General features: G+C 36.0%; 3 protein-coding genes across 5 annotated transcripts; 1 reads left to right on the top strand and 2 right to left on the bottom strand.

Annotated features, from left to right (window-relative positions):
• Nucleotides 1–3,747: 3,747 nt before the first annotated feature.
• Nucleotides 3,748–7,461, bottom strand: LOC122300743 (2-methyl-6-phytyl-1,4-hydroquinone methyltransferase, chloroplastic-like). 2 transcript variants are annotated; one of them, XM_043111617.1, is made up of 4 exons: nt 7,090–7,461; nt 6,349–6,947; nt 5,626–5,932; nt 3,748–4,254 (listed from the first exon to the last, which is right to left on the bottom strand). In XM_043111617.1, exons 2-4 carry the CDS (start codon nt 6,906–6,908, stop codon nt 4,099–4,101), a joined length of 1,023 nt encoding a protein of 340 aa, XP_042967551.1. In that variant the 5' UTR covers nt 6,909–6,947; nt 7,090–7,461; the 3' UTR covers nt 3,748–4,098. The 2 variants fall into 2 exon arrangements, with proteins under 2 accessions (XP_042967551.1, XP_042967550.1); XM_043111616.1 differs by having other exon boundaries at nt 6,349–6,952; nt 7,090–7,458.
• Nucleotides 7,462–18,202: 10,741 nt separating this feature from the next.
• Nucleotides 18,203–21,850, top strand: LOC122300742 (guanine nucleotide-binding protein subunit gamma 2-like). 2 transcript variants are annotated; one of them, XM_043111614.1, is made up of 4 exons: nt 18,203–18,816; nt 21,178–21,293; nt 21,387–21,431; nt 21,533–21,850. In XM_043111614.1, the coding sequence occupies exons 1-4, from the start codon at nt 18,664–18,666 to the stop codon at nt 21,621–21,623; spliced, it is 405 nt and encodes a 134-aa protein (XP_042967548.1). In that variant the 5' UTR covers nt 18,203–18,663; the 3' UTR covers nt 21,624–21,850. The 2 variants fall into 2 exon arrangements, with proteins under 2 accessions (XP_042967548.1, XP_042967549.1); XM_043111615.1 differs by having other exon boundaries at nt 18,212–18,816; nt 21,235–21,293.
• A 4-nt stretch (nt 21,851–21,854) lies between these two features.
• LOC122300741 (ADP-ribosylation factor-like protein 5) lies at nt 21,855–26,188 on the bottom strand. Its single transcript, XM_043111613.1, has 3 exons — nt 26,032–26,188; nt 25,624–25,837; nt 21,855–22,475 (listed from the first exon to the last, which is right to left on the bottom strand). Exons 2-3 carry the CDS (start codon nt 25,813–25,815, stop codon nt 22,116–22,118), a joined length of 552 nt encoding a protein of 183 aa, XP_042967547.1. The 5' UTR covers nt 25,816–25,837; nt 26,032–26,188; the 3' UTR covers nt 21,855–22,115.
• Between the last annotated feature and the right edge of the window lie 747 nt (nt 26,189–26,935).

The following is a 26,935-nucleotide window of genomic DNA, read 5'->3' as shown; positions in this document are numbered from 1 at the left end:
AATAAAAGGACGGCTTTTGTCCTCCTGTCATTATTCCCTTACCTTTCTTCAGACTAGAAAAAGACCTCCTTTTCTCAGCACTACTACTGGCAGCAAACAGCATGACCCTCTTTCAATCGGTAAGATTCTGGATCGCCAATTCCTTCTGCTCAGCCTCTGCTATCGCCGCTACATTTACTAACTCTTGGTAATTCTCTATTCTAAGGCAAGCTACTTGACTTCGGATTCTTGGCAGAAGTCCTGCTTGAAACTTTTGTGCTTGCATCTTTTGAGTTGAAATCAAGTGGGGTGCAAACCTTCCTAATGCCATAAACTTAGCGGCATACTGCTCCACAGTCAAACTACCTTGTGTTAAGGATGCAAAGTCCTGGGCCTTCAGTTGTTTAACAAAGTCTAGAAAGAATCTGTTGTCAAACTCTTCCTTGAACCTCTCCCATGACAATGCAGCCATACTTCTTAGTTCCCTAACTAGAAGCTGCCTACGTATATCCCACCATATTCCAGCTTCTCCTTGGAATAGGTATCCAGCATATAGAACTTTTTGGTCCTCAAGACATCCACAAATCTCGTACGTTCTCTCGAGATCTATAATCTATTTCTTAGCTCTCAGTGGCCCTTCATTACCAAAAAAATTTGGGTAACGGTAAATCAAAAATTTATCATATGGACAACCCCTCTTCGAGTCTAAGAACGTCAGTCAACATACGCACAACTTTTCAGCTAATCCTCCATCCATCGAGGAATTATGATTATCTTGACTGAAGTCTTCCTCAGGATTTTGAGGTATTCTACCGCGAGTCATTTTTGTCCATTCCTGAAACACACGAGTATACGTATTACAACCACATACTACCTTTTATATTTTTAAGAAATCCAAGCCTAATGTCGATTAAAATTTAAAGCCTAATATTTGGTGCATTTCTTAAGGGCATGTGAATTTACTATCCAGAGGAGTATTGCTCTGATACCACCCTGTGACGTCTCCAAATTCATTTTGGGATCAGACGAACATTTGAAGCGTCGAGACATGCAACACAAGGTTACCTGCCCCCGTTCATGACATATAAGATGCAATATTCCTAACATGCATCTAACATTATGCAATATTCGTAGCGGATAATTTTTTTCTTTAGCAATACTATGCACTAAACTGAAAGTATCTCAAATATTTAAAACATACTTCATATATAAAGATCCATTGAATAACTAAGATCACAGCACTATTCCAAAATAGTTATGATCCAAAAGTACTGGAGATGCAACTCTATTGTACAAGTAATAATTTAACTACTATATTAATATTAACGATGCACCGTCGTTCAGTCGACTATGTCTAGTTGGTCAACTCCTGATCCTCCTTCAGATCCTGTAACAAGATCTACCATTCTGGAGAATGGTAGTTGGGACTACCACAGTGAGATTTGATTACAAATCTCAGTAAGTTAACAAAACAAACTTCTACATAGGCTAATGATGCATGGATGACAGTAAAAGCATGAATACATAATCAAATTCATAAGTAATTGAAGCATATCTTGACGTACAATATAGCATAATTGACATAACTTAAATTGAAACGTGAACTGAACTTGACTTAACATGAATTTGATCTGAAACTTGACTTAACATGAAAAATACATAACTTATTATTAGTACATTCATGGGTTTTGAGAGTAATTTCATATTGTAATGGACAGATTTAATATTTACTCCTTAATTACACTAGTATTTGTCCAATGAGTGTAGAAATGGTGGGTAAATTATTATTGCTCATGAATTATATGCCACGAGCCTCTCACCAGGAAATTTGGTGGAAAAAAGACTTTAGCTACGATAATGTATCACGGGAAATACTTATTTCCAATAGTATAACAAGTGAATAATGTTCTTTCGACAAATATAAAGGTGACTAAAACATATTTATCACCAGACGGTGTCATCCCAATACTAATAATAGTCATGACTTAGGGAGTGGCCAAAAACTTTAAACCACTAAATGTGTGACAAAATCATACATAGCTAATACACTTTTTCGATCTCCACTCTGGTGACAATTGATGTTACTGGCACCACAAAGGGTTAGGTTTCTGTCTTCATTTACCACGGATGAAAACAAGTTTTGCCACAACATCTAGTCGTGACAAAAGGTAGTTTTTTCTCACGAAATAACTTTTTCCTGGAAAAAGTTTATTGCTCATGAATTATATGTCACCAACGTCCCACAAACAAAATTGGTGGAAAAAGATTTTTTCTCACATAGTCCCCCCCTTTTGGCTTTTGCAATATTAGCATCAACTGAAAATCAAGGTAGGTGATGCATGTGGAGCTAAATCCATCAATGGCACTTCCTCGCGCAGCTTGGACCCTTCCTCGCTCATCTCGTCAAACGATAGCAAATCAAGGTGAATCTTGTAAACATTATCGTTGTAGCCGTAGTGGTGGCAAACGGTGAGATCATCTTACTATATGTCGAAGTTGGAGGGTTATGTACGAAGTAGTGAACTGCAAGTTGCCATTAGTGGTGCCGAGCAATGAGAAGTAGCGTCTTGTTCCAAAAATCCCAAACAGAAACGATTCAGAGAGAGAGAGAGAGAGAGAGAGAGAGAGAGAGAGAGAAGTGGTGCTCTGGTTGTTCTTGAATGGCTATAGTGAGGTTGCATCTCTATTTTGATGCTCTGATTTTTTGTTCAAAACAAATGGTGATTTAAATTGATTTTGTGATTATTTGATGCATGTTTTGATCTGTGATTTGACTTGCTTCGTGTAAAAATCCAACTTCTTTCAATTGATTTGATGAATAGGCGTAAGAGGATGAACAAAGACAGTGAAATATGGAATTATCGGGTGCTTTGATTTTATGTTCTTTAGTGTAGACTTGCTCACGTGTTGCCGTTTGATTGAGGGCTGTTAAACGCCCAAAACTAGCCGGACAGTTCCAAAGAGGAACTCATCTAAAAACTACCCACAGAGAATTTTTCTTTTCTTTTTTATGCTTTTATATGATGAAACGGTACCGTAGTAATGTATGATTTTGGAGAGAAACATTGCCACGATCAATTTGTTTGTTTACGTTTATTTTTTTACATGCACCGTTTTTTCTTATTAATAATACAATGTCGGATTAGAAAAACTAAAAACCTCGGTTATCTTGTCTCACAAGCATCACACGTGGGAGTAGCATGGTCCTGAATTGGGCTTTCAACGTTCAAAGGGAACCGAGAATGAGAGGAATCGCCTAGCAAAAGTTTCGACTTTGGCAAGTAGATTAACCGGGAAAAGGAGCACTATCTGTAATCGAAAAAGAAGATTAGCCATGGAAATGGCTTCCCTCATTGCTTAATGATGATGAAAACTAAACTCTCTTCTGCACAAGAATGAGAATATTTGCCAGGATGAATCTGACATTTTCACAAGATCTGCATCTGCTGAATTCAATGTCTCATCAAGCTCTTGACAATTCAGGAATCGAAGTTCTCATTATGGTCCTTGCAACCATATACTAAATCATTCCCAGTACCAATGACCAGAGCAATATATCCCATGAGACTATTTGATATTTTTCCTTTTCAATTACTTCCTTTTTCTTTGCAAATCATCCGTCCTTCCGGAGATAGAATCATTCGCGCGACTTCTTAATCAAAAATATAATGCCAGCTATCATCCAGCTGGTTGTATGCATCAAGTGAATTTTCCTTATTGAAAAATTTACTTGCTGAGGGAAAACAAGAAAAAGCAAGAAACCAAAGGAACAAAGGACAAACAACCAAGCTTGTTGGGGTTGCAGAGTTATAGACCCAAGCAGCACTAGGCTTTGAATGGTGTCTGTCAACCTGAAGCAGCACTAAATATCATTGCAACAACCTTGTTGGAGTTTAGTTGCTCAGAAAGAAAACAAAAACAAAATACCAACCATATTGGAGATGTAGAGTTATAGCTCTAAGCAGCACTAAGCTTTGAAGCATGCTTGTCCGCCTAAATGACTGCTTTAGCAGGTTTATCTTGAGCAGAGAAGGGCACATCTAGTTGATTGGCTGGGAAAGCTTTAGCGGGAAGAGTAACCATCACAAGCTTTATCTAGTCTCATTGGTTCCTCACATTTCAGATGGGCATCCCTTTTGGAACTATTTGATCTTTGATCCACATGTAAATTGGAACCAGTACAAAGTATGCCCCAGCTAACGCACCAAGAATGAACCGGAGGAAGAAAACGAACGGATTCACAGGCCTTTTTATATCCTCTTCCTTTGGACCAAGCTGCATGAAAAAACTTCATAAATTGAGAGGTTGAATTGATCATTCTCAAGACAAAAGTTATCAAAAGCAATGGTTAACTTGACTACTTCTATGGTTTCATACCTACTACTTCACCAGAAGTGTGATTGTAAACCAGCTCTTAGAATTACAATTGGAGCTGATGCATGCATTTAGAGACTTCTACTGATTTTGATTGGAAGTCGTGAAAATTCATAGGCAACATATTTTCACATTTAACAAAATGTAGAAAATAACATATACAGACAGGTGTCAAATGGCCTAACACAAGCTACTCTTTAACTTCTATAGTCCTCTTGGCCTCATCAGCCTTCACACAATAGAAAATGGCTCCTCTGTCCTCAATTCTAGCATCTATAAAGTTTAATACAAGAGTGAAGGGAGAAGAGCACTGCACAAGTCAGGTATATAATACTGCAGTGCTCTTGACCGAGAGAAGACGAGGAATATTTCAACTTGTTTGGAACCTCCCAATTGGCGCCAAAAAAGAGAAAAAGAAAGATAAAAGACACCCTTTAAGTCATGTTTTTTTTACGGGTAAGATTGTAAGCCTTACAGAGTAATTTAAATCCCTGGAACGTATAAGCCACTTATCAGTCCACACAAACAAACTTCATTCTTGATGCAGAGCAAGACTAGTTCTAAAGAAATACTTCTTTGCCTCTAAGCTAAGAGACTAGTTCTAAAGAAAAATTTATTTTCCTCTCACCTAAAATCTTGGGGAGAGTAACTTTCACCCTAACTATCACCTAATATCAAATAACACCCCTTGTTAATATTGTGCCGTGTCGCTATTTTTAGCCATCTTAACAGTTAGATTCGAACAGATGGTGTTATTGACAAAATTTGTAGCTTAAAGGTACAAGTATCAGTCAATGTTGGTGATCTTTACACAACTCCCATAATTGATTGGGTAAATTTCATTCTCTGAGAAGATTATGGAAAATTCTGAAGAGGTACTACGCAACTCAAATTCTACTGTCATGAAAGATATCATAATAACAATGATGATATTAAAATGCTCTTGAATAAACACTCATCATAAAGCAATAAAAAAAATATTTACAAACATTGCAAGTGGTCAGATGCAGGCCAAGGACATGCTTATCTAAATCTATTTAACTAATTAAAATTAGCTACCACAAGCGGTTCCTAGCCTCATAGGAGACTTATAAAGAACAAAGTCATCCAAGGCAAAGCTTGGGTTTTGGGATTTAATTCTTGCTATTGACCAAATAAGAAACAAGTGAAAAAAGGGCAGATTATCATAATGAGGGAAAAAGGGCAAGATCAAGAGCCTCTTAGCATTTTATCTGCAAGTAAAAAGATAACAAGCCCTTAAGTGTATGTTACCTGCAAGGGAGAGTCACCAGATAAGGGCTTCACACCTGTTACAGAGCAACCCATGATCAAGCCATGCCGACGGACACCACGGTACCATTTTGGACCAATTCTTTTTAGTTTAATATCTTTGAAACCGGCCTTTTGAAACCATTCAATGTACTCTTCCTCCTTTGGGAAGAGCATCCACATGTCAGCAAAGAAACGAGACAGCCAAAAGGTTGGATACACTGGACCGATAACACAGGCTTTACCTCCTATCTTAAGCACCCTATATGCTTCCTTGATACCACGTTGTGGATCCGGCCAATACTCGATGCTGAGCATTAATTTTAAAATATAGCATTAGTTGTTTCCTTCAAAAGGTATATAGCTTGACACTTCGGCCAAATATCAGATTCTGCCAGTAAATAATCTATGTTATCTTTGTCAAAACTAAAGCATAGAAAACAAAACATGCCTGTAGCTTTGATTAGTCACTAGTCAGAGTTTAAAATTCAGAAAAATATTACTTCTTTTACATTCAAAATCTTCTCCCAAGATTATTTCAAAAATTAATTAAAATTTCATTTTGACTTTATATAAATAATGCCTCAAAAAAGACCAACATCTTCAGTTAATTAATGGGAAAAAAAAAAATTCTCTGCAATGCATGAAAACTTCAGGTGCAATACATTACGTACCTTTATGAATAAAACAGATCCTAATAAAGCATAGACACTCTCAGAAAATTACCTTCCCGCCGAGACATATCGATCCGCATAATCAGTTGGGAATGGAAGATCCTCTGCGTCACCTTCAATTATCTTGCATTCCTTCAAGGGCTCCTTCTGCTTAGCCTTGGCAAGCTGGTGGGGTGACTGGTCAAGAATTGTAACATTTTTGGCATCCACGTGCTTAACTATACCAAGAGTGGTAAACCCAGTTCCACCCCCTACATCTACCACTACCATATTGCGATCATAGAGATCAGCAGGCTCAAGAGCCTCGTCCCGCATATCCTCGGTCCAGTGTCCAGGGTTTATGACATGATCATACACAATAGATAAGAACCTATAGAACCAAAATGCCTCTTGTTTGTGTTGTATGAACCTAGGCTGCGAAGCAGGCCTTGAGGATGATACACTGCATCTTGGAGTCAAAGTTCTGGCCTTATAAATCCTACCAAAAGACACCAAACCCTGCTTGGGCAAGCACCTATCCTGGAAATTTGACCCCACAAAGCCAAACCTAGTTGGGGCTAAGCCACTAATGAGCTTCAGATTCTCAGCTCCATTGAGCACTGAAGAAGCCATGAAATCACAGCACAGAGAGAGCCCAGAAAGAAAACTCTTCTATACTGTGTCTCAGTGACAATTGAAGACTAGTAAGCAAACCCTCGAAAACAATATTTAAAAATTATTGTTACTACATTAAGAAAAAGATGTAAAAAGGTTCAGTTTTCACAAATTGGGTATGGAAGAGAACACGGCTTACCAATGCAAAAGAGGCCCCGTTGAGAAATGGAAGGATTTACTCCTTGGGAGCGAGATACCGGAAAAGGGGGCGGGGGAGTTTTTTTAGAGCTTGGTGTTCGGTAGTTGCTGCGGACCGATAAGAGTTTCGGGGGTGAAAACTCGTGCTGAACCACACAATAATAAGACAAAGGGATACGTACGTGCCCATGACGCCAAAAATAAACCTAAAAATAGCATTCGACAGCAGCTCAGAAAACGTTGGTCTCGACGAGTGGGCCTTCTGAACGCGTGTGGGGTTCTCTGTGTTGGAGATAACAGGAAGAAGCAACACGTGCACATCATAAAAAGATGCTGGTCTTTTTATATTTGGACCTGGGCTTCTTTGTAACGCAGAGAACAGAGGAAATTACTTTTCTTCCTCAACGTTTCAGGTAGAAGACGAATCAAAGAGACTTTTTAATCCGAGAGACTTTTTAATAGGAAGGAGGAAGTTGTTTTACAGTGCAGAGGCCAGAATGGTGCGCTGGAGACTAGAGAGAGAAACCTTCTGTGACGTATGTAGTCAGATTTTGCACACTAATTCGCGCACATTAATATAATTAATTGAAAAGTATTATAAAACTATCGAAATGAGAGAGAGATAGAACTCAGAGAAGTTATGAAACTTATGAATTTCTTAAAGAATTCAACGATATATATAGGCGTACAAAGGGAACTATGCAAGTTACTATGCAGTACTATGCTGGTACTGTGCATATTTACTATGCAGTACTATGCACTGTGCAATGTCGGCCATTTACTATGCCAGTTACTATGCAGTACTATGCTGGCACTATGCGCACTGTGCGATGTCGGCCATTTACTATGCCAGTTACTATGCAGTACTATGCTGGCACTATGCACACTGTGCGATGTCGGCCATTTACTATGTCAGTTACTATGCAGTACTATGCTGGCACTATGCACTGTGCATTTGACGGCTAGCTCAAGGTGGTCATACAATTTTACAATGTTATTTTACAACACTCCCCCTTTGGATGACCACTTATAATGAATATGCCTCGTTAAAACCTTGCCAAGGAAAAACCCTGTGGGAAAAAACCAATGGCGAAAGAAAAAGAGTACAATATTCATGTGTACCGTAAAATGCTTTAAGATTGCCTCATTAAAACCTTGCGAAGGAAAACCCAGTGGGATAAAACCTTAGCGAAGGAAAAAGAGTACAATCAGCATAAATCTTCAAGACGTTACTCCCCCTGAAAAGTGCATGATAAAAGGTCTTCAAGTCTCCACATTCCAATGTTCTGCACAATCTTCTTAAATGTTGCAGTTGGTAATGCTTTTGTGAATAAATCTGCCAGATTATCACTTGATCGTATCTGCTTGACTTTAATTTCACCTTTTTCTTGAAGTTCATGAGTATAAAAGAATTTAGGTGAAATATGTTTGGTTCTATCACCTTTGATATATCCTCCTCTAATTTGAGCAATACAAGCAGCATTATCTTCATATAAAGTTGTTGGACTATCATTAATCACTGGAAGACCACACTTTTCTTGAATATGTTGGATCATTGATCTTAGCCAAATGCATTCTCGACTTGTTTCATGAATTGCAATGATCTCTGAGTGATTTGAAGATGTAGCAGATAGTGTTTGTTTGACAGATCTCCATGATATAGCAGAATTTCCATAAGTAAATACATATCCAGTCTGAGATCTACCTCTGTGTGGATCTGAAAGATAACCTGCATCTGCATATCCAACTAATTGTGGACTTGAACCATATTGATAAAATAATCCCATATCAACCGTACCTCGAAGGTATCGAAGGATATGTTTAATGCCATTCCAATGTCTTCGAGTTGGTGCGGAACTATATCTTGCAAGTAAATTAACTGAAAATGCAATATCAGGCCGAGTGCAATTTGCAAGATACATCAGGGCTCCAATTGCACTGAGATAAGGTATTTCAGAACCAAGAATTTCTTCATTGTCTTCACAAGGACGAAATGGATCCTTCTGCACATCAAGTGATCGAACAACCATTGGAGTACTCAGGGGATGAGCTTTGTCCATGTAAAAGTGTTTCAAGACTTTCTCTGTATAATTTGATTGATGAATGAGAATTCCATTTGGCAAATGCTCGAGCTGCAGGCCGAGACAAAATTTCGTTTTGCCAAGATCTTTCATTTCAAATTCATTCTTTAAATATGTAGCAGTTCTTCTGATCTCTTCAGGAGTTCCAACAAGATTTAGATCATCAACATAAACCGCAATAATAACAAATCCGGAGTCTGATTTCTTAATAAAAACACATGGGCATATTGGATTATTCTTAAATCCTTCTTTCAATAGATATTCGCTAAGGCGTTTATACCACATGCGTCCGGATTGTTTTAACCCATATAAAGATCTTTGAAGCTTAATAGAATACATACTTCTGGATGTACTCAGATTAGAAGCTTCAGGCATTTTATATCCTTCAGGGATTTTCATATATATGTCATGATCTAATGATCCATATAAATATACGGTGACCACATCCATCAACTGCATATCCAATCTTTTTATAACTGCCAAACTAATCAAATATCTGAATGTGATTGCATCCATAACAGGAGAGTATGTTTCCTCATAATCAATCCCCGGTTTCTGCAGGAAACCTTGTGCAACAAGTCGTGCTTTATATCGCACAATTTCATTACTTTCATTACGTTTACGTATAAATACCCATTTATATCCAACGGGTATTACACCCTTTGGTGTTTGTATAATTAGTCCAAAGACCTCTCGCTTTGCTAGCGAGTTTAATTCAGCTTCAATAGCTGATTTCCATTTTGGCCAGTCATCTCTATGTCGACATTCTTCGACAGTTCTTGGCTCAATTTCTTCATTACTTCTGGTAATGTCAAGAGCCATTTTATATGAGAATATGTTGTCGACAACAGTTTTATTTCTATTCAAAATTTCTCCTGTATTCATGAAATGTATCGAGATCTCGTTATTTTCAGGTACCTGTCCCTCTTCAAGGGAAGACATTTCATGAAATACCTCTTCAGGAGGTTCTTTCTCAGGAGATTTACTCTCTTCATGAGCATCAATTACTCTTATGGCCTGTGTTGGTATGGATTCTTCAGGAGTACCAAATTCATTTTGTATTTTCTTCTTTCGAGGAATTTTGTCCTTAGCACCAATAGGCCGTCCACGCTTCAGGCGTATCTTAGACTCGCCTATTGCTATTTTGGCAACTTGTCCTTCAGGGACTGCAATCTTTGCTGGAACATTAACAGCAGGAATATATGATTTTACCACACCTTTAGTGTCAGTAAATGCATCCGGTAATTGGTTTGCAACACTTTGCAAATGAATAATCTTTTGAACCTCTAGATTACATTCTTTTGTACGAGGATCAAATTGGGAAAGAGCTTTATTTTCCCAAGTAATTTCTTGTCGTGCTTCAGGCACCGACTTCTCTTTACACAATGTTTGTCGTGCTTCAGGCACCGACTTCTCATTACCCATTGTTGGAAAAATGGATTCGTCAAAATGACAATCCTCAAAACGTGCCTTAAACATATCCCCTGTAAGAGGCTCAAGGTATCTGATAATAGATGGAGAATCAAACCCAACATATATCCCAAGTCTACGTTGAGGGCCCATCTTTGTACGTTGTGGAGGTGCAATTGGAACATATACAGTACATCCAAAAGTACGAAGATGAGAGATATTTGGTTGCTGACCAAATGCAAGCTGTAATGGTGAATATTTGTGATATGCTGATGGTCTAACTCGAATTAATGATGCTGCATGAATTATAGCATGTCCCCAAGCAGAAATAGGAAGATTTGATTTCATGAGTAAAGGTCTAGCGATTAGCTGAAACCTTTTAATCAATGATTCAGCTAAACCATTTTGAGTATGTGTGTGGGCAACTGGATGTTCAACATCTATTCCTATTGACATGCAATAATTATCAAAAGCTTGAGATGTAAATTCTCCTGCATTATCCAATCGAATAGTTTTAATTGGATAATCAGGGAATTGTGCTCGTAGCTTAATTATTTGTGCAAGAAGTTTAGCAAATGCAGCATTTCTAGTGGAAAGTAAACAAACATGTGACCATCGACTTGATGCATCAATTAAAACCATAAAATATCTGAACGGTCCACTTGATGGTTGAATAGGCCCACATATATCTCCATGAATCCTTTGTAAAAACGATGGAGATTCAAAACCAACCTTTGAGATAGATGGTTTGATAATCAATTTACCTTGAAAACATGCAGAGCATGGATATTCATCGGGTAAGATAATCTTCTGATTCTTTAGGGGATGCCCATACGAATTATCAATTATTCGTCTCATCATTATTGATCCCGGATGTCCAAGGCGATCATGCCAAGTCATAGATATTTTAGGATCAATGCACTTCTGGTGCATTACAACATGTGATTCAATTGTTCTCATTTTTGTATAATACAATCCAGATGAGAGGGCAGACAGTTTTTCTAATACGAGCTTCTGGCTCGAAATTATTTTAGTAATGAGAAGATGCTCTTTATCGTCTTCGTTAATGGTTTCAATATGACAACCATTACGACGTATATCTTTAAAACTTAATAAATTTCTTCTGGATTGTGAAGAAAATAGAGCATCATCAATGCAAAATTTGGTGCCATTAGGCAACACAATATAAGCTCTTCCGGAGCCTTCAATTAGATTCGATGAACCGGAGATGGTATGAACATAGGCTTTACTCAATGTTAGATTTTGAAAATATTTTTTATCCTTAAGAATTGTATGAGTTGTAGCACTGTCAGCCAGACATACATCTTTATTATTCATCTCGGAGATAGAAAGTTCATCAATAAGACTCATGATTCTACAAAATATATAAAACTTTCATTACTAAAAAAAAACATTACAGAATAAAAATATTTTACAATAATATAAAGGAAATACATTAATTAAAAAGGAACACTTCCATGATCAACTCTACCACTAGAATCCTCAAAGAAATCATAAACATCAAGACTTGTAATATCTTCTCCATCTATAGAATTTAAAGCATATGATGGTTCAGCAAAATTTGTTTCAAATTTCTTTATTTTTTCTTTTATGGAAGATTGGTATAAGTCAACCAAGTGTTTAGCTGTACGACAGGTACGAGACCAATGTCCAGTCATACCACATCTATGGCATTCATCTTCATATTTCTTTACAAATTTATTTTGAGGACCTTTGCCCTTGTCTGAGTTGAACCACTTCTGGTGGTACGGTGTATATCTATTATTTTCCCTTTTAGTGTGGTCACTTCTAGGACCTCCACTTCTATAGTTTTTCTTACCACGTCCACGCCCTCTTTTTCTTTGAAAAGATGCACCATTCGCTTCTGGGAATGATGTAAATCTAGTACCATTCACTTCAGGGAATGATATAGAACCAGTAGGACGTGACTGGTGATTTCTTAATAAAAGCTCATTATTTTGCTCAGCTAATAGAAGACAAGATATAAGTTCAGAATATTTCTTGAACTTTCGCTCTCGATACTGCTGCTGCAGGAGCACATTCGAGGCATGAAAAGTAGTATATGTCTTCTCTAACAAGTCATCATCAGTGACTTTTTCACCACATAATTTCAATAGCGAGCTAATTTTAAAGAGTGCAGAGTTATACTCACTAACACTCTTGAAGTCTTGCAACCTCAGGTGCATCCAATCATGACGAGCTTTTGGGAGGATTACAGTTTTCTGGTGTTCATATCTCTCCCTTAAATCATTCCACAAAATAAGTGGATTTTTCACCGTTAGATACTCAGTTTTTAATTCTTCATGAAGATGGTGCCGAAGGAAAATCATTGCCTTAGCACGGTCCTGCAGAGACCCTTGATTTCCTTCTTTAATTGTATCTCCCAGGTTCATTGCATCCAGATGGATCTCAGCATCAAGGATCCAAGATAAATAATTTTTTCCAGAAATGTCAAGAGCAACGAATTCCAATTTTGTAAGATTTGACATTTTCTACATATATAAATCAAGAACATAAGTATGTTTAATATTTCATATTCATTTTGAAAACTATAAAAAAATATATTGAAAGACTTACTTGAAGTAGAGGACTATTAGCTTCAAGATCGTCAGAACTCTCGTGCTGATAACGTATTATAAAACTATCGAAAGGAGAGAGAGAGAGAGAGAGAGATAGAACTCAGAGAAGTTATGAAACTTATGAATTTCTTAAATAATTCAACGATATATATAGGCGTACAAAGGGAACTATGCAAGTTACTATGCAGTACTATGCTGGTATTGTGCATATTTACTATGCAGTACTATGCACTGTGCGATGTCGGCCATTTACTATGCCAGTTACTATGCAGTACTATGCTGGCACTATGCGCACTGTGCGATGTCGGCCATTTACTATGCCAGTTACTATGCAGTACTATGCTGGCACTATGCACACTGTGCGATGTCGGCCATTTACTATGCCAGTTACTATGCAGTACTATGCTGGCACTATGCACTGTGCATTTGACGGCTAGCTCAAGGTGGTCATACAATTTTACAATGTTATTTTACAACAAAAAGTCAAATGTTAATAAAAATTATATCAATTTAAATTTTAAATATAAAAATAATAATATTTTTATACAAATCGGTACGCTCATTCACTTATACGTAATAAAATTATTCTAAAAATCCATCTTCCTCCAAAGTCTTCTATAAAATCAACATCATGTAAATAATTTTAATAATATAACGTGTTATGATTAATCAAAATCAGAAATAAATACCTAAAACAAATTGATTTTTTTAATGTCAGATTTTAAAATTATTTTTATTTTAAAATAAATGATGTATCACATTAAAAAATATATCAATTTATAAACTTATTTATGCAAAATTTCTTTGCACAGATAACATTTCTCTTTTTATTATATTTTATTTTATAAATGTGATACTTTAGGTATAATATTAAGATCATTTCTGAACTCTTAAAAGAATTTAAAATCGATTGATAATATCATTTTATCGAAATATGGTATAATATGTATAATTTACTCGAAGAATTTAATTTTAAAATAATCATTTCAATTTTATAAAATTAAAATTAATAGAAAAAAATTAAACAATCTCATCTTATCTCATCTAATCTAATCATTACAATTTTTTTAAAATTTTTATATAAAATATAATGAACAATTCAACTCTTTCAACTATCAATATAAAATTAATATTAAAAAATTTTATTATAACAAAATTTTATTAATTATTATTTAAAATATTTATCTTATCTCATTTCATCTTATCTGAATTATGTAATCAAATTGGAGCTTAATATAAATTTTTAAAAATAAAATTAAAAAATTAAAAAAAAAAACAGTAGACATAATGTTATTTTATAAGCATCGCGTGTATGACACGCAGGAAGAAAACAAAGGCGTGTCACTTCCGGATAAGACTTCCATGTATAGACCCAATGGCCCCACTACAGCCATCCAAACGCACTCATCATCCCGTGTTAGACACGCACTTAAATGAACAATGTTCTTTTAAAAAGAAAATGATCTAATTGTTCAAATTAATTATTTTATATAAAAAGTTAATACAATTAATTACGTCAGTGAAACGTGTAAAGGATACATAAAAATTATTGCTTATAAATTTTTTTTTAACAAGAGTGAGGCGAAATATTTTGTAAAAATAATAACTCAAATATCACTTGCAAGTATCCTAAGTTGATTAAAATTGTTTGGGAACAAAGAAATTTTCAAAATTTGTTTACTTTTGATCCAAACATTTTAAAATCAAAATAATCTCAAAAATAATTTTCATCTTGAAATTTTAACTCGTTTTCTATAACAAATAAAAACTAAAAAACTTTTACAAACCAACAGAAAATTCTTACAAATACCTTCTTCTTAAACATATATTTTCAATAGACCAAGCTATTTTTTCAAGAGTAATTCTACTCTTAAGCCACTTATTTCTCTAACACCACATACCAGTTAAGATGATTTTTATTTATTTTTTTTATTTTTTTAAAACGATTCACTACTCTTCACATTTTCTATATTTTTCCTAAATATTCTTTTTGAATTTCTTCTCTCATGTTCTCCCTCTACGCTTCCTTCTTTGCTCTCTCCCCCCTCCCCAAAAAAAAAAAAAGATCCCTTCCTTTTTCACTCTCCCCCCTTTTGACCGAAGCTAACACATATGGACCTTTTTTCTTGCATGGATTTTTTTCTCTTGCATGACTTAAGATGCCAAAAACAAGCCATAGTAGAAAATAAAAAAACAACAATTTCCTTTCATTGCTATGGGTTTCATGTAACAGTTAATCCTTTAAATAAGTTTTTATTCTCATTAAAAACAAAGCAGCAAGATGAGAATTTCGTATCATATAGGCACCCAAAAAACACCGTTCTTGCAGATTTTAAAGGGAAGGAGGAAATAAATTTTGGAGTTACCTTCAAAGTTCACACCTTTTGGATAAAGTAATCCATATGCAGAAGCTCAAAAATAGAGGAAAGCCGCAAAACACAAAGAAGCTTCTTTTCTTCTCAATGCCATTGAATTGAGATTTACTATGAACAGAGGCTCACAAATAATAAAGTTTGGTTACTTCTCTATTCCCACTACTTCATTTTAAGTAAAAAGCTTTCAGTGTGATAAAGATGAAAACTTTACGCTAACAGTTTAAGTGGTGTTCTTATCTGGGTAAGGCCTGTACCAATAGATTCTTCCATGTTAATATCCTCCTCATTTATCCCAGTGGGTAATTTTCAATCAAAACAGTACAAGATATGGGGGAGTGCAAAAGATTCACCCCTTCACTGCCCATGATTTAGGTAAAAAAAAACGTCACAAAAGATCAAAACTACAAAAACCACCCATATAAAACCCCACCAGTAATTATAGCTTGAACCCCCAAAAAGATGCACAAAGGAGAAAATAGGCACCAAAAGAATAAGAACTTACTTGGGGCTCATTTTCTCTCTCTTAAGTGACTGAACTCCGATTTTGGGATGGGGAGAGGGATTCGGTAGAGGGAGGGGGCAGAGCAAAGAAATGAGGGAAGGGGGAGAGCATAGTCGACGGGGTAGTGGTTTTGGGAGGAGGAAGAAGAAGGATTTGGTAGAGAAGGGGGAGAGCAAAGAATAGAGAGAGAGAGAGAGAGAGAGAGAGAGAGAGAGAGAGAGAGAGAGAGAGAGAGAGAGAGAGAGAGAGAGAGAGAGAGAGAGGGGGGGGGGGGAACTTGAGCATTAGACAACTTTTAACAAACCGGTTTACCACATCATTAGTGTGTGGTGTTGGAAACAAGACCGACCTAAGAGTAGAATTACTTTTTTTTCAAATTCCATTAAAATTATTTCTAAAATATTTCTTAATCCAAAACATATTTTTAAATAATCCCACCAATTTCACAAAATCTCATGAAAACCAAAATCCAAAGGTCTTGTTTGGAAATAAATCTCATCCCAAAATTCTCATTTAATCTTATCTCATATCTTTCCAAAACATAATTTAAATACAAGATTTTCAAATTAATCATTACAACTTTTTCAAACTAATCATTATAATTTTTCTAAACTTTTAAACAAAAAATAAAAAATAATTTAATTTTTTCAAATCTTTAAATAACAATAATATTATAAAACTATATCATAACAATATTTTAACTTTATAATATTTTTTATTCAACTTTTTTATTCTCCTTTCCCAAAACTTAAAAAATATTGAATTCAAATTATCTCATTATTACTTACAAACTATCTTACTACCATCAAATTACGTCAATATGTAAGTTTATTTATACGAAATCATTCTGTGAATAAAACATTTCTTTTTATTTGTTAAAACTTAAAAGGAGAATATTCATATCTTATGATTAACTTAATCAAAAAAGCCTTCCTAATCCAAACGAGACCAATCTCTCTGCGAATTTTCTCTCAAATACCGTCGGCCTGAAGAGCCTTTCCTTGTCTCCACCTAAAGGGGGGTTGGAGCTTCGGCTCCTCCTCCCTCTCTCCTCTTGTCCGATATCGACCGGCTTTGTCTATAGTTTTATTCCCAATTTTTTAGGTGTTTTCTATCCATAGCACATAGAAGTGCCGATCTACTACCAACCAAACTCCTTCGACCACCACGCACCACACTAATAGAATTTCCAACCGCCGATCTATCGAACGATGGAAGAAAACTACCCAAAAGAGTGGCACTTGAGACTCATGCGCAGCTTATACCGCGTGTGGACTTCATATGCCGCCATGCCAGAGAGTCTCTGCCCGCGTCACACGCGACTTCATTGGGATCAATGGCCTCAGATATCTTAAGTCCGACCACCAGTTTTTTTTCTAGTGTGATGCGTGATCCCTCTTAGGTCCACATGCATCACCACAGACAATGATGATTCTTTTTCGGTGTATCGTTGCGCCTTCCATTGTTATGTTCCTATGTGCCCTCTTTTCCTAACTGATAATCAAGATGAAGTGGGCGTGGAAGACTCCTACAATTAGTCCAGATAAGCAAGCTGCAACACACTCCTCTCTGCAGCTTTTTGTCTCAGTTTAATAGTATGTTTATCAGACTATTCAAAAACTACTTCAAGCAGCTTTCCCTCAGTGAAAAATAGGTGAGAGCCATTTTTGGCTAGAGATACCTCACTTTTTTTATTGTCTCTAGTGTTGCATTTTGTTTACTTTGGAATATTTGTTGGGGGAACTCATATCGACTAAATCTATATCATGTTATCATTAGTTTTATCTATAAAACTACTTGATTAGAGAGAGAAAAAAAAACTTAAGGCAATTGAATCTTATGATTAACTTATCAAAAACTAACTAGTAAATCTAGCATAAATACCTTTTGCTACATCTATAAAACATTCAAAAGAAAATTCCTACTCTCTTTAATCATTCTCATACTATACATAATTTTTCTTTCTCTTATTAAATATATGGTACATGGATTAAGAGTAAAATAAATCAATTAATTTAGAAATAATAAAATAAAAAATAAATATAAATATAATAAAAAGTATGTGGAGATAATAATTAGAAGAATTCCTCTCTCAAAATATTATCCGAGTTTTTTCTTTACTTTTCTTGGTAACTGACTTTTTTACTCGTCAGTCTGGTAACTGTCACTCCAACCAACGGGGAACATCGCGTGGAGCTGCAAAAGAGCCGAAAGCATAAAGACTATGGAGGCCTAGAGAGACAAAACGGACACGGAATATGAGAATCACAAAAGAGACCCAGCGTTCACAAAAACTCTAGCCATCAACACCAACAACGATATAAGTTTCTTGTCTCTCTCGTTTCCCTTGGAAAGTTCGTGCTAAAACAAGCCAAACAAGAACCCCAACTTCTCTCGTAGATCCGCGCCTTTGCAAAAGGGCTTTGTCCTTTAATGAAGGAGCTGAGTGTGCGATACGTGAAGACTTCTGGGTCGTCCTTGTTTTGCTGTCTAATGGGGTCTTTTTGGTGAATCACCTCATTTCTTGGGTGGTTTTGATAGGCGGCTTGTTTGTAAAGCTAGGGCTTTTCTATTCTTTATTGGCTGGCGTGTGCAGGTGTGCTTGAGATGCAATCGGGTAGGTCCGGATCCGCGAGGCCGATAACCCACCTGGATCATTCTTTGTCAGCCTCTGAGTATTTGACATCCTCCGATACGAGAGGAAAACATCGGGTACAGGCTGGAATTAAACGTCTCGAACAGGAAGCTAGATTCTTAGAGGTAAGCTCTGTTTTTCTTTGTAAGTATGCTGTTCCCTGGACTTCGTTAATTCATACAGTGTTGTTTGTTTTCTTTATAAATTTTTAGTTTTCTATTGATTTGTAGGCTTAGTTATTGGATTGTCCGAGTTTATGGATGAGACAATGGTAATCTATGCACTAGTGAATTTACTCATTTGCTGTCTCTATGAAGTCAAAACTTGGTTTTGTGTACTTGGCTATGCCTATTATATTATGAATAAAACTTCTTTATTACTATCCAAAATAAAAAATAAAAATCTAGGTATTACATATACCTCCAAGATGGTATCCATAATGAAGGCTTCATTTTTTTGTTCTTTCCCTTGGAAGTCATTTAGAGAGACTTCAGATTTAAGTATAAACATAATTGGGCTGAGGTAGTTTAAGCATCTTAGCAATAGAACTATAATGTTGACACTTGGTCTCAGATACAGTATGTGAGACTTATAAAAAAGATACAGTATGTGAGTTACAGTTTCTCCCTAGAGTCCTCAAATTTGATACCTTATGAAAGACAGGTCATTGTTATTGAGCTTGAATCAGGGTTTTACTACAATGCTCAGGGTCTCAATAGGGAACTAGCATATTCTTTTGGGAGTGCTAGTTTATCATGTAATTGATATGAGAATTTTTTGATTGGTTTATGCAAACATACTTGTACCCAGAAATGACCGTGAGGTGTATGGTTGTATTGCTTGAATACCATATAAGTTATAGCAAAAGTGATTGAAAGGACGATTTTTTTTATTGGCACCTGGTGTCTAGGAACAACATCCCGACTAATCCCAGGGGTGCATACACCCTCGGTTAACATTCAAACAAGTTTAGCAAGTTAGGCACATTTCTAAAAAAAGGTTGTATTTTCAAATCTTACTACCCTCCTTTATTTTTTCCTTAAAAGAAAATAAAATAAAATTCTTCCCAATTTGATTGCCTCTTTTTTGTTACCGTTTACCCCTATTGAGTTAGTGACAGGTTTCCCAAGAAACCAAAGAAGGAAAACTTTGGCTAGATTTACTTTTAAATAAATAGGGTCATCAATCAGTACAGTTGGCTAATCTAGCAATACAGTTCTTTTTGTCCAGTTTATTTCACTAGATTTGCTTCAACTAGCATTGGGTCATGGAAAGCTCTTTTGCGATGCACATTTTCATAGGAATGTCTGTGTCCTCTGCTTTGATGAGCCACTGAAGTTAACACAGCATTTGAACTCTGTGAGTCTGATTTCCATCAACAGGGTTAGGCCATTTTGGAAAAAGATTGACAAAGTTTGTCATTTTGCTTTTGAAACACTTTACACTGTGAAGGATGGCTACAAGAATTATTTTGGAGTTGGTAGGAAGCATGGAAGTTAGGTCAAAACAATATCTGAAACTTTTTTCAATAAAGTCTCTTCAGTAGGGAAACTACTTTCCATTGCATACTAGGAACTAGAAAATACCTAATTACACAGGAAGTATACAAAAGAAAACACCTAATTACATTTTAAGATCTAGAAAGTGATACAAGAAAGTCTCTGTTGAGTACAATAGCAGAAAACCCCAAAGAAATAAGGAGTGTAAAAAAAGATTTCCTAGTTCATCCAAAGAACGCTCCCCATCTTCAAAGCTCCCCTTGTTCCTTTCAAGCCAAATTTTATTTTTACCTATAAAAAAAATAGGGAAACTACTTTCCATTATTCCCTTCCAAACCTATGGATGCACATTCCAGTCTACTTGTTTTGGGTCTGTCTAATGATCAAAAATTCAAAACACTAGTTAGTGTGATATTTCCAAGTGTGAGAATTTATGACACAGAAAGGTCACAGCTCTGCACCAAAGAAAGCTCCAAAAGAGAAAGAAAATAATACTTTCAGAAAAAGGAAGGAGAGAGAGAGAGAGAGAGAGAGAGAGAGAGAGAGAGAGAGAGAGAGAGAGAGAGTTTCTCGTATATTTCTGTAAAACTTCATTGTCATGTCCAGATGTTTCCTGTCATTGGCTTTCTTTTATAAACTTGCACATAATGTCAAACAATGTATCTGTATCATATCTCCCTTGTTTTTGGGGTTTATCCCTGCCTCTCTTCCACTCTAATGTCTGTACTTCTCATTCTGGATAATCTTGATATCTCCCGATGCTTTACTGTACTCTGTTTGTGGCATTGGACTTGCATTGAATATTTGGATTTATAGTGGAGAGGCAAAAAAGCATCCAGTCGAACTGGCCTACTGAAATGTGATGGTTCATTGGCACGTTCTATTCTGTATGACCTTTCACTTTATTGTTTTAGATAGTGCTGTAATTGCACTTCTTGATCAGAAAGTCCCTGATCTAGGTTTCTGTCCGAGTTACTACAAATTTAGGTGCACTTCCTCCTCTGTTTATATTTACGGCTGTTAGAAGGATTTTATGTCATGCAGGAGGAGCTGGAACAGCTTGAGAAAATGGAGAGCTCCTCATCTTCATCTTCATGCAAGGAGTAAGAATGAAAAAAAATTGTAGTTGAATATTTATCTGCATTTAGTTTTACGATTATGGATTCAGAAGCTGGAGTTTATAATGTGCATACCAGAATGCTGAGCAACGTGGAACCAAGACCTGATCCTTTACTTCCAATGTAATATAGATTTGCCAACCTTATGTTTTCATTGCTTCAAGATTTCTGCCTGGATCAGTTTTTGACCTTTTATGTCAATTTTATTTCTTCTGGTTCGGCAGGACAAATGGCCCAATAAATCCATTTTGGGATCGATGGTTTGAGGGCCCGCAAGATTCAAAAGGTTGCAGATGCAAATGCTGGATACTCTGATGCTCATTGCTAAACTCAAGAATCAACTTACATAATGAGATACTGGCAGAGGCTTCAACTTATAGACTTATCACAGTCTTGGAACAAAGTACTATTGTGATTCATTTCACACAGCTGGAGGATACCGGGTCCTTAGCAAATGTTACTTGGAATGCTTCACTGTGCATACTGGGACTTTGTAGCAAACAATTCCTTGTCAAATAATGCATGAAATGCTTATTGGTACAGATATCAATTGTAATGCATTCTTCTTTTCCTCGACAACAAATGTTTTAATAGTATGCTTTATCACACAAAACATTAGGAAATCTATTGTGTAGAACACAATATTTTATAAGACCAATCAAAACTGAAAACAATCTACAAATTTGATTGGAAGGAGCTCTCGTACAGTTTAGTTGGTACACGAACGTTTATATTCACTCATCCTTCAAACCCATGAATGAATGGACAGATGAATGTTATTTTTTCCTGATTTCTACCGCTCCTTATTCAACTTGGTGCTTTCCCAGTAACCCGCTGGGCGATCCATCCTAGACCGTCATATAGACCGTCTCCTGTGAGGGCACAGCAGGCTTGAATATGCCAATCATGATTCTTGATACTGTGAAGGGAAAGGCAATCGGTGATTTCAGCTGGGGTCATTGCATCCTTGAGGTCCTGTTTGTTTGCAAAAATTAGTATGACAGAATGTTGTAGATCCTCATGTCCCAGCAACCTAAAGAGTTCGTCCTTCATTATAGAGATCCTGGCTCTATCAGTGCTATCTATCACCGCAATAACTGCATGAGTTCCACGGTAATAAGTTGCCCATGATGTCCTGAGCCTTTCTTGTCCACCAAGATCCCACACCTGATGTGAACAGTAGTTGCAAACACTCAATTTTAGGTGCTTAGCATTTAAGATACGCATAAACAACTTCTCAAACAGTGTATAAACAACTTTTCAATCAGATTTGAGTCATTTTCCAAACGTCCCACAATAAAAGCTACAGGAACGAATATCACTAACGCTATAAATTCATTTTTCCCAATGAAGAACTTAGACTTTCACAAGTTTGGGTAACAATCCTCACGTCCTGAACCATTTGGACTCACCCCAGTAGAGTAAACTCAAGAGTAAATGACCTTGCCGCCAGAATAGTGTATCAAGTAATAGGGCAGAACCATTATAATCTTTATGAATATGACAAACCCCTCAATAAGGCAACTTAGAAAAGCAAAAGGCAACAAAAAAATTTGTAGAACTATCCATTCATAATATCTAGTTTCTTTTCCTGTTTCATTACCTTCTCTCCCTCCTTCCAACTCTTATTTTATCTATTTTGAAGTTTCAAATATATTGTAATAGAAGACATGATACAAATTTTCATTCAACAATGACTTTTATGTTGACTAGAAAATTCACGAAGTCAAGATCAATCAAAGGCCATTTGTAGGTACTTTGTTTAGTGGCAATCACTTAAAACAAACACAATCAGGCGACACAGATGAGGGCAACATATATTCTAGGGGAAGTTATACCTTGCACCCCTGAATTACCACTACATTTTCAATTTGTACTATAAACTACTAACTAAATTACCAAAATTTGGAATTTGCACCTCCAACTAAGATTTGAATGGATTTCATGCCACGTCCTCTGTTTCATCAATCTAGTTAAATCTTAATTCACTTTACAAATCGACAAAATTTAGCAGTTTAGATGCAAATTGCCATTTTTAAAGTAAATCCTACATTCATCTTCAGCCATTTTTTTAAAAAAAAAAATGTACACTCACCTTCAGCTAATTAACTGATGAAATCTGTATATAAAGCCATTAATAGAAGAATATCCATGAATATACAAATACAGCAAAAGCAGTACCAATTTGTGTAATACCCTGACATTTAAAAAGTGCACTTTGTAATTTTTTCAGAACTTGGTCATCCTTGGATAAGATCCTTACTACAGATAACCTACGGAAACAACGTGTAATTGTACTGGATTGGTGTTGCACGTGTAAGAAGCATGGGGAATCAGTAGATCATCTACTTTTATATTGTGAGGTGGCTAGGTTCTTGTGGGATGATTTTTTCTCAAGAATCGGATTGTATTGGGTTATGCCGCTTAGATTGGTGGATTTCTTAGCAAGTTGAAGAGGACTCCATGGCAATTCACAACTAGTGGCAATTTGAAGAATGGTCCCAATATGTATGTGTTGGTGTATTTGGAAGGAGAGAAATGCTAGAAGTTTTGAAGATCAAGAGAGAACTATGGATGAGCTTAAAGCTTTCTTTTTTCATTGTTATTATGGGCATGGGCCATAGTTTGTAACGGGCTAAGGGTCCATGACTTTCTTCTTTCTATTGTAATCTCTAGTTAGGTGTTACTCATGTATACTTCCTGTGTAATTGGGCTTTGCCTATTCCTATGAATATAACTTCTTGATTACCCATCAAAAAAAAAAAAAAAAAAAATTCAGAACTTGGCGACAATTTGGTAGTTGTACAAAAAGAATTTATAAAAATATAAATAAGAGAGAGGACACATGTCACTTTGTTATTATCTATGGTGAAAAATTGATTTCCTTCACCTAGAGCAAACAAGTGTACAGATATGTAAAAGAGAGGGGGGGAAAAAGACACAAATAAAAGAAAGCTGAACAAACTTTCCTCATTGGAAGAAATGTAGGCAGCATGTGAGTTTTACCTGAAAGAGGGAAACTTACCCTCTTAGTCTGAAAGAGGAAGAAGAAGAGGCCAGCATTTTCCTCATTGATGGTTGCAGCCACAGAAAGTTTTCCTTCACTCAAAGGAAAACTTTTCCTGTAACTGGGAAGGGACTGGCATGTTGAAGGACAACGGAGAAAACAGCAAGGAAGAAAGAAGAGCAAAGAGAGTGATGGGGGAAAAAAACAAAGAAGATAAAATAAAGAAAAGCTAAAGGAAAGTTCTCTAAGGATATGCCTCGAAGGTGAAGGATGGAAAAGAGGTTAATAAAGTTCAGTAAACAATCGAGGTTGCTAAGTTAAGTGTCTAGGAATTCCTGAAGCTGAGGAAAGGTAAGCAGATAAGATCATCCCCTTACTTTCTTCAAATGTCAACAAAATATTTCTCTGAAAATTGTTTCAATTCTTATGATGTAAAATAGCCTGCCTTCAGTAGCCCTCTTTATGCATCCAATACCATGTCAGAAAGAGTTCAAATGTAAATGGTAATATTTGATGTTTATGTTATGGAATATGAAATGAAGATGTTATAAATGTTTATGGTACTTGATGGAAAGCAAAAGAAAATAAAAGATGGGGGAAAGGATGTGACTCTATGAATGCCTGTAAATAATTTAAATGTTTTCCTGGCCTTATGACAGATATGCAATAGAACCAAAGCTTGAGAGGCGGGCGCAACCATCTTGTATGGTACCTTGGGACTAGCTCACCCGAGTGCACCTAGTTTATCAAGTGAAAAACATCTCTTATGAAGGGTGGGGCTAAAGGTACGGGCAAGTGCACAGACCAAAAAAGGATTCATCAATTTTCATTACTGTTCATTTCACCATTCATCTGATCTTATGAATGAAATGGAACAGGGATCTTTGAAAAATAGAAATGGCCAAGTACGTTATACTTTAAACCAATTCAATGCCTATAAAGTCGAGAAACTAAACCTATCCTCAATTATACAGGAACATCATCAGTCGCACAATACAACTACAATCGACCATACAAATCAAACCTTTCCCAAATTATGTCATTTCTGGACAACTAAACAATAATTACTATCAAGAAAAATTATTATTTTTTCAACTGACGTTCAAGAAAAATTCTACCATTAAAACATCAATTGCCGCACCAAAACCCACTTCCCTAAGTTCCCTATTTCCATGAGTTACATTCACTTTCCATATATTACGGATCAAAAACTAAAAAACCTCCATGAAAGACTTTCCTGAATGGTGATAAATATACAATATACATAAATGGAAAAAAAATTAAAAGACGTCGAAGCTGCTATCTCACCTCGAATCGAATGTTCTTATAGACAAGCTCTTCGACGTTGCTCCCAACAGTAGGATGCGTAGTGACAACCTCACCCAAGTGTAATTTGTAAAGGGTCGTGGTCTTTCCGGCATTATCCAGTCCAACTACCACAATCTTGTACTCCTTCGCAGGGAACAGCATGAACCAAAACCTCGATATCATGGCACCCATTTTATACGAAAACAAGAACCGCCTATACGATCCAAAAAACCGACGCAAATTAACCAAACAGTTCTTTTCCTAATTGGGTTTCCATAAATGATAACTGATATTGTTTAAAAACATAACCAAATTGAAATGATAGGTTTGTGAAAATATTCAGATCCAATACGAGAATTATGAAATTAAAGAAAGGAATAAAGAAAGGAAGGTGAGAGATGATCGAACCTGAGTTATTGAGAGATCGGAGGTTGTTTACCGAGAGAAACCCTAATGAATGATTTTGCTTTCAAAGAATACGATCGACTAGTCTGCGTGAGGGACAAAAAGTAGTACTTATTTGGAAGCTCGTCGGGGTTGTCGGTGCCACCGTGGCAGGTGACGTGTATCTACAGCTAAGCAGAGAGACCCGTTGATCCACTATGGTCAGGCATTCGGATCAATCATGAAGACTCCGCAATTGTTTCCCACACTTTTTGTAGACCCTTGTCATTGTATATCAAAAATACAAATCTTGAAAATAAGCCTAACGCGACAATGGATGTAAGAAAAATAATCATCCTTTAAAAATAATAAATTGCATATTAATATATATTGTAAGATGATAATTAGTATTTCTCATTAATATAATTATGGACATAGAAAAACTTATTAATAGAAATAGACTTGCCTACTTGCCCGCCTATTTACGTGTGCGTGCAGATATATATATAACAATAAACTCATCATCAGTTTATAATTATTTTAAAATTTTAATTAAAATAAAATTAATTAAATAAAATTAAAATTCTTTTTTAAACTTACAATTACTTTACGAATTATTTTTTTCATTTTCTGATCGTCCCATTCTTTGCTCAAATACGAGGAATTTATTGTTAAGCCTATGAAACTTTTGTATCATGAGAGAGTTGACAGTTGATTACAAAACGGCTTAGTTAATTCATTCCCAATGATCTTTAACCTCTTCTTTTAAAAGAAAAAAATTTCCAAACGACTGTAGCTTTCGAGGGATGTCCACCTTTGGACCTTTATGGGGATGCACTTGTGCAAGCAGATGCTTGTGGTAGCCAAAAGTATATGCTCTCTCTGTCTCTGTCTCTCTCTCTCTCTGAATTTCTCAAAATTTGATCTT

Source organism: Carya illinoinensis, chromosome 2, assembly GCF_018687715.1.
Source record: "Carya illinoinensis cultivar Pawnee chromosome 2, C.illinoinensisPawnee_v1, whole genome shotgun sequence".
Lineage (NCBI taxonomy): Eukaryota > Viridiplantae > Streptophyta > Magnoliopsida > Fagales > Juglandaceae > Carya > Carya illinoinensis.
Note: the sequence above shows the minus strand (reverse complement) of the source record. Positions and strands in the feature narration are given on the sequence as shown.

Coding starts and splice junctions, on each gene's coding strand:
- LOC122300742 (XM_043111614.1), top strand. CDS start 18,664: ATGCAATCGGGTAGGTCCGGATCCGCGAGGCCGATAACCCACCTGGAT. Junction 18,817..21,177: donor AGGAAGCTAGATTCTTAGAG/GTAAGCTCTGTT, acceptor CTACAAATTTAG/GTGCACTTCCTCCTCTGTTT. Junction 21,294..21,386: donor TCTTCATCTTCATGCAAGGA/GTAAGAATGAAA, acceptor TGTGCATACCAG/AATGCTGAGCAACGTGGAAC.
- LOC122300741 (XM_043111613.1), bottom strand. CDS start 25,815: ATGGGTGCCATGATATCGAGGTTTTGGTTCATGCTGTTCCCTGCGAAG. Junction 22,476..25,623: donor ATAAGAACATTCGATTCGAG/GTGAGATAGCAG, acceptor TGTTCACATCAG/GTGTGGGATCTTGGTGGACA.
- LOC122300743 (XM_043111617.1), bottom strand. CDS start 6,908: ATGGCTTCTTCAGTGCTCAATGGAGCTGAGAATCTGAAGCTCATTAGT. Junction 5,933..6,348: donor CGATATGTCTCGGCGGGAAG/GTAATTTTCTGA, acceptor ATTAATGCTCAG/CATCGAGTATTGGCCGGATC. Junction 4,255..5,625: donor CTGGTGACTCTCCCTTGCAG/GTAACATACACT, acceptor TTTTTCATGCAG/CTTGGTCCAAAGGAAGAGGA.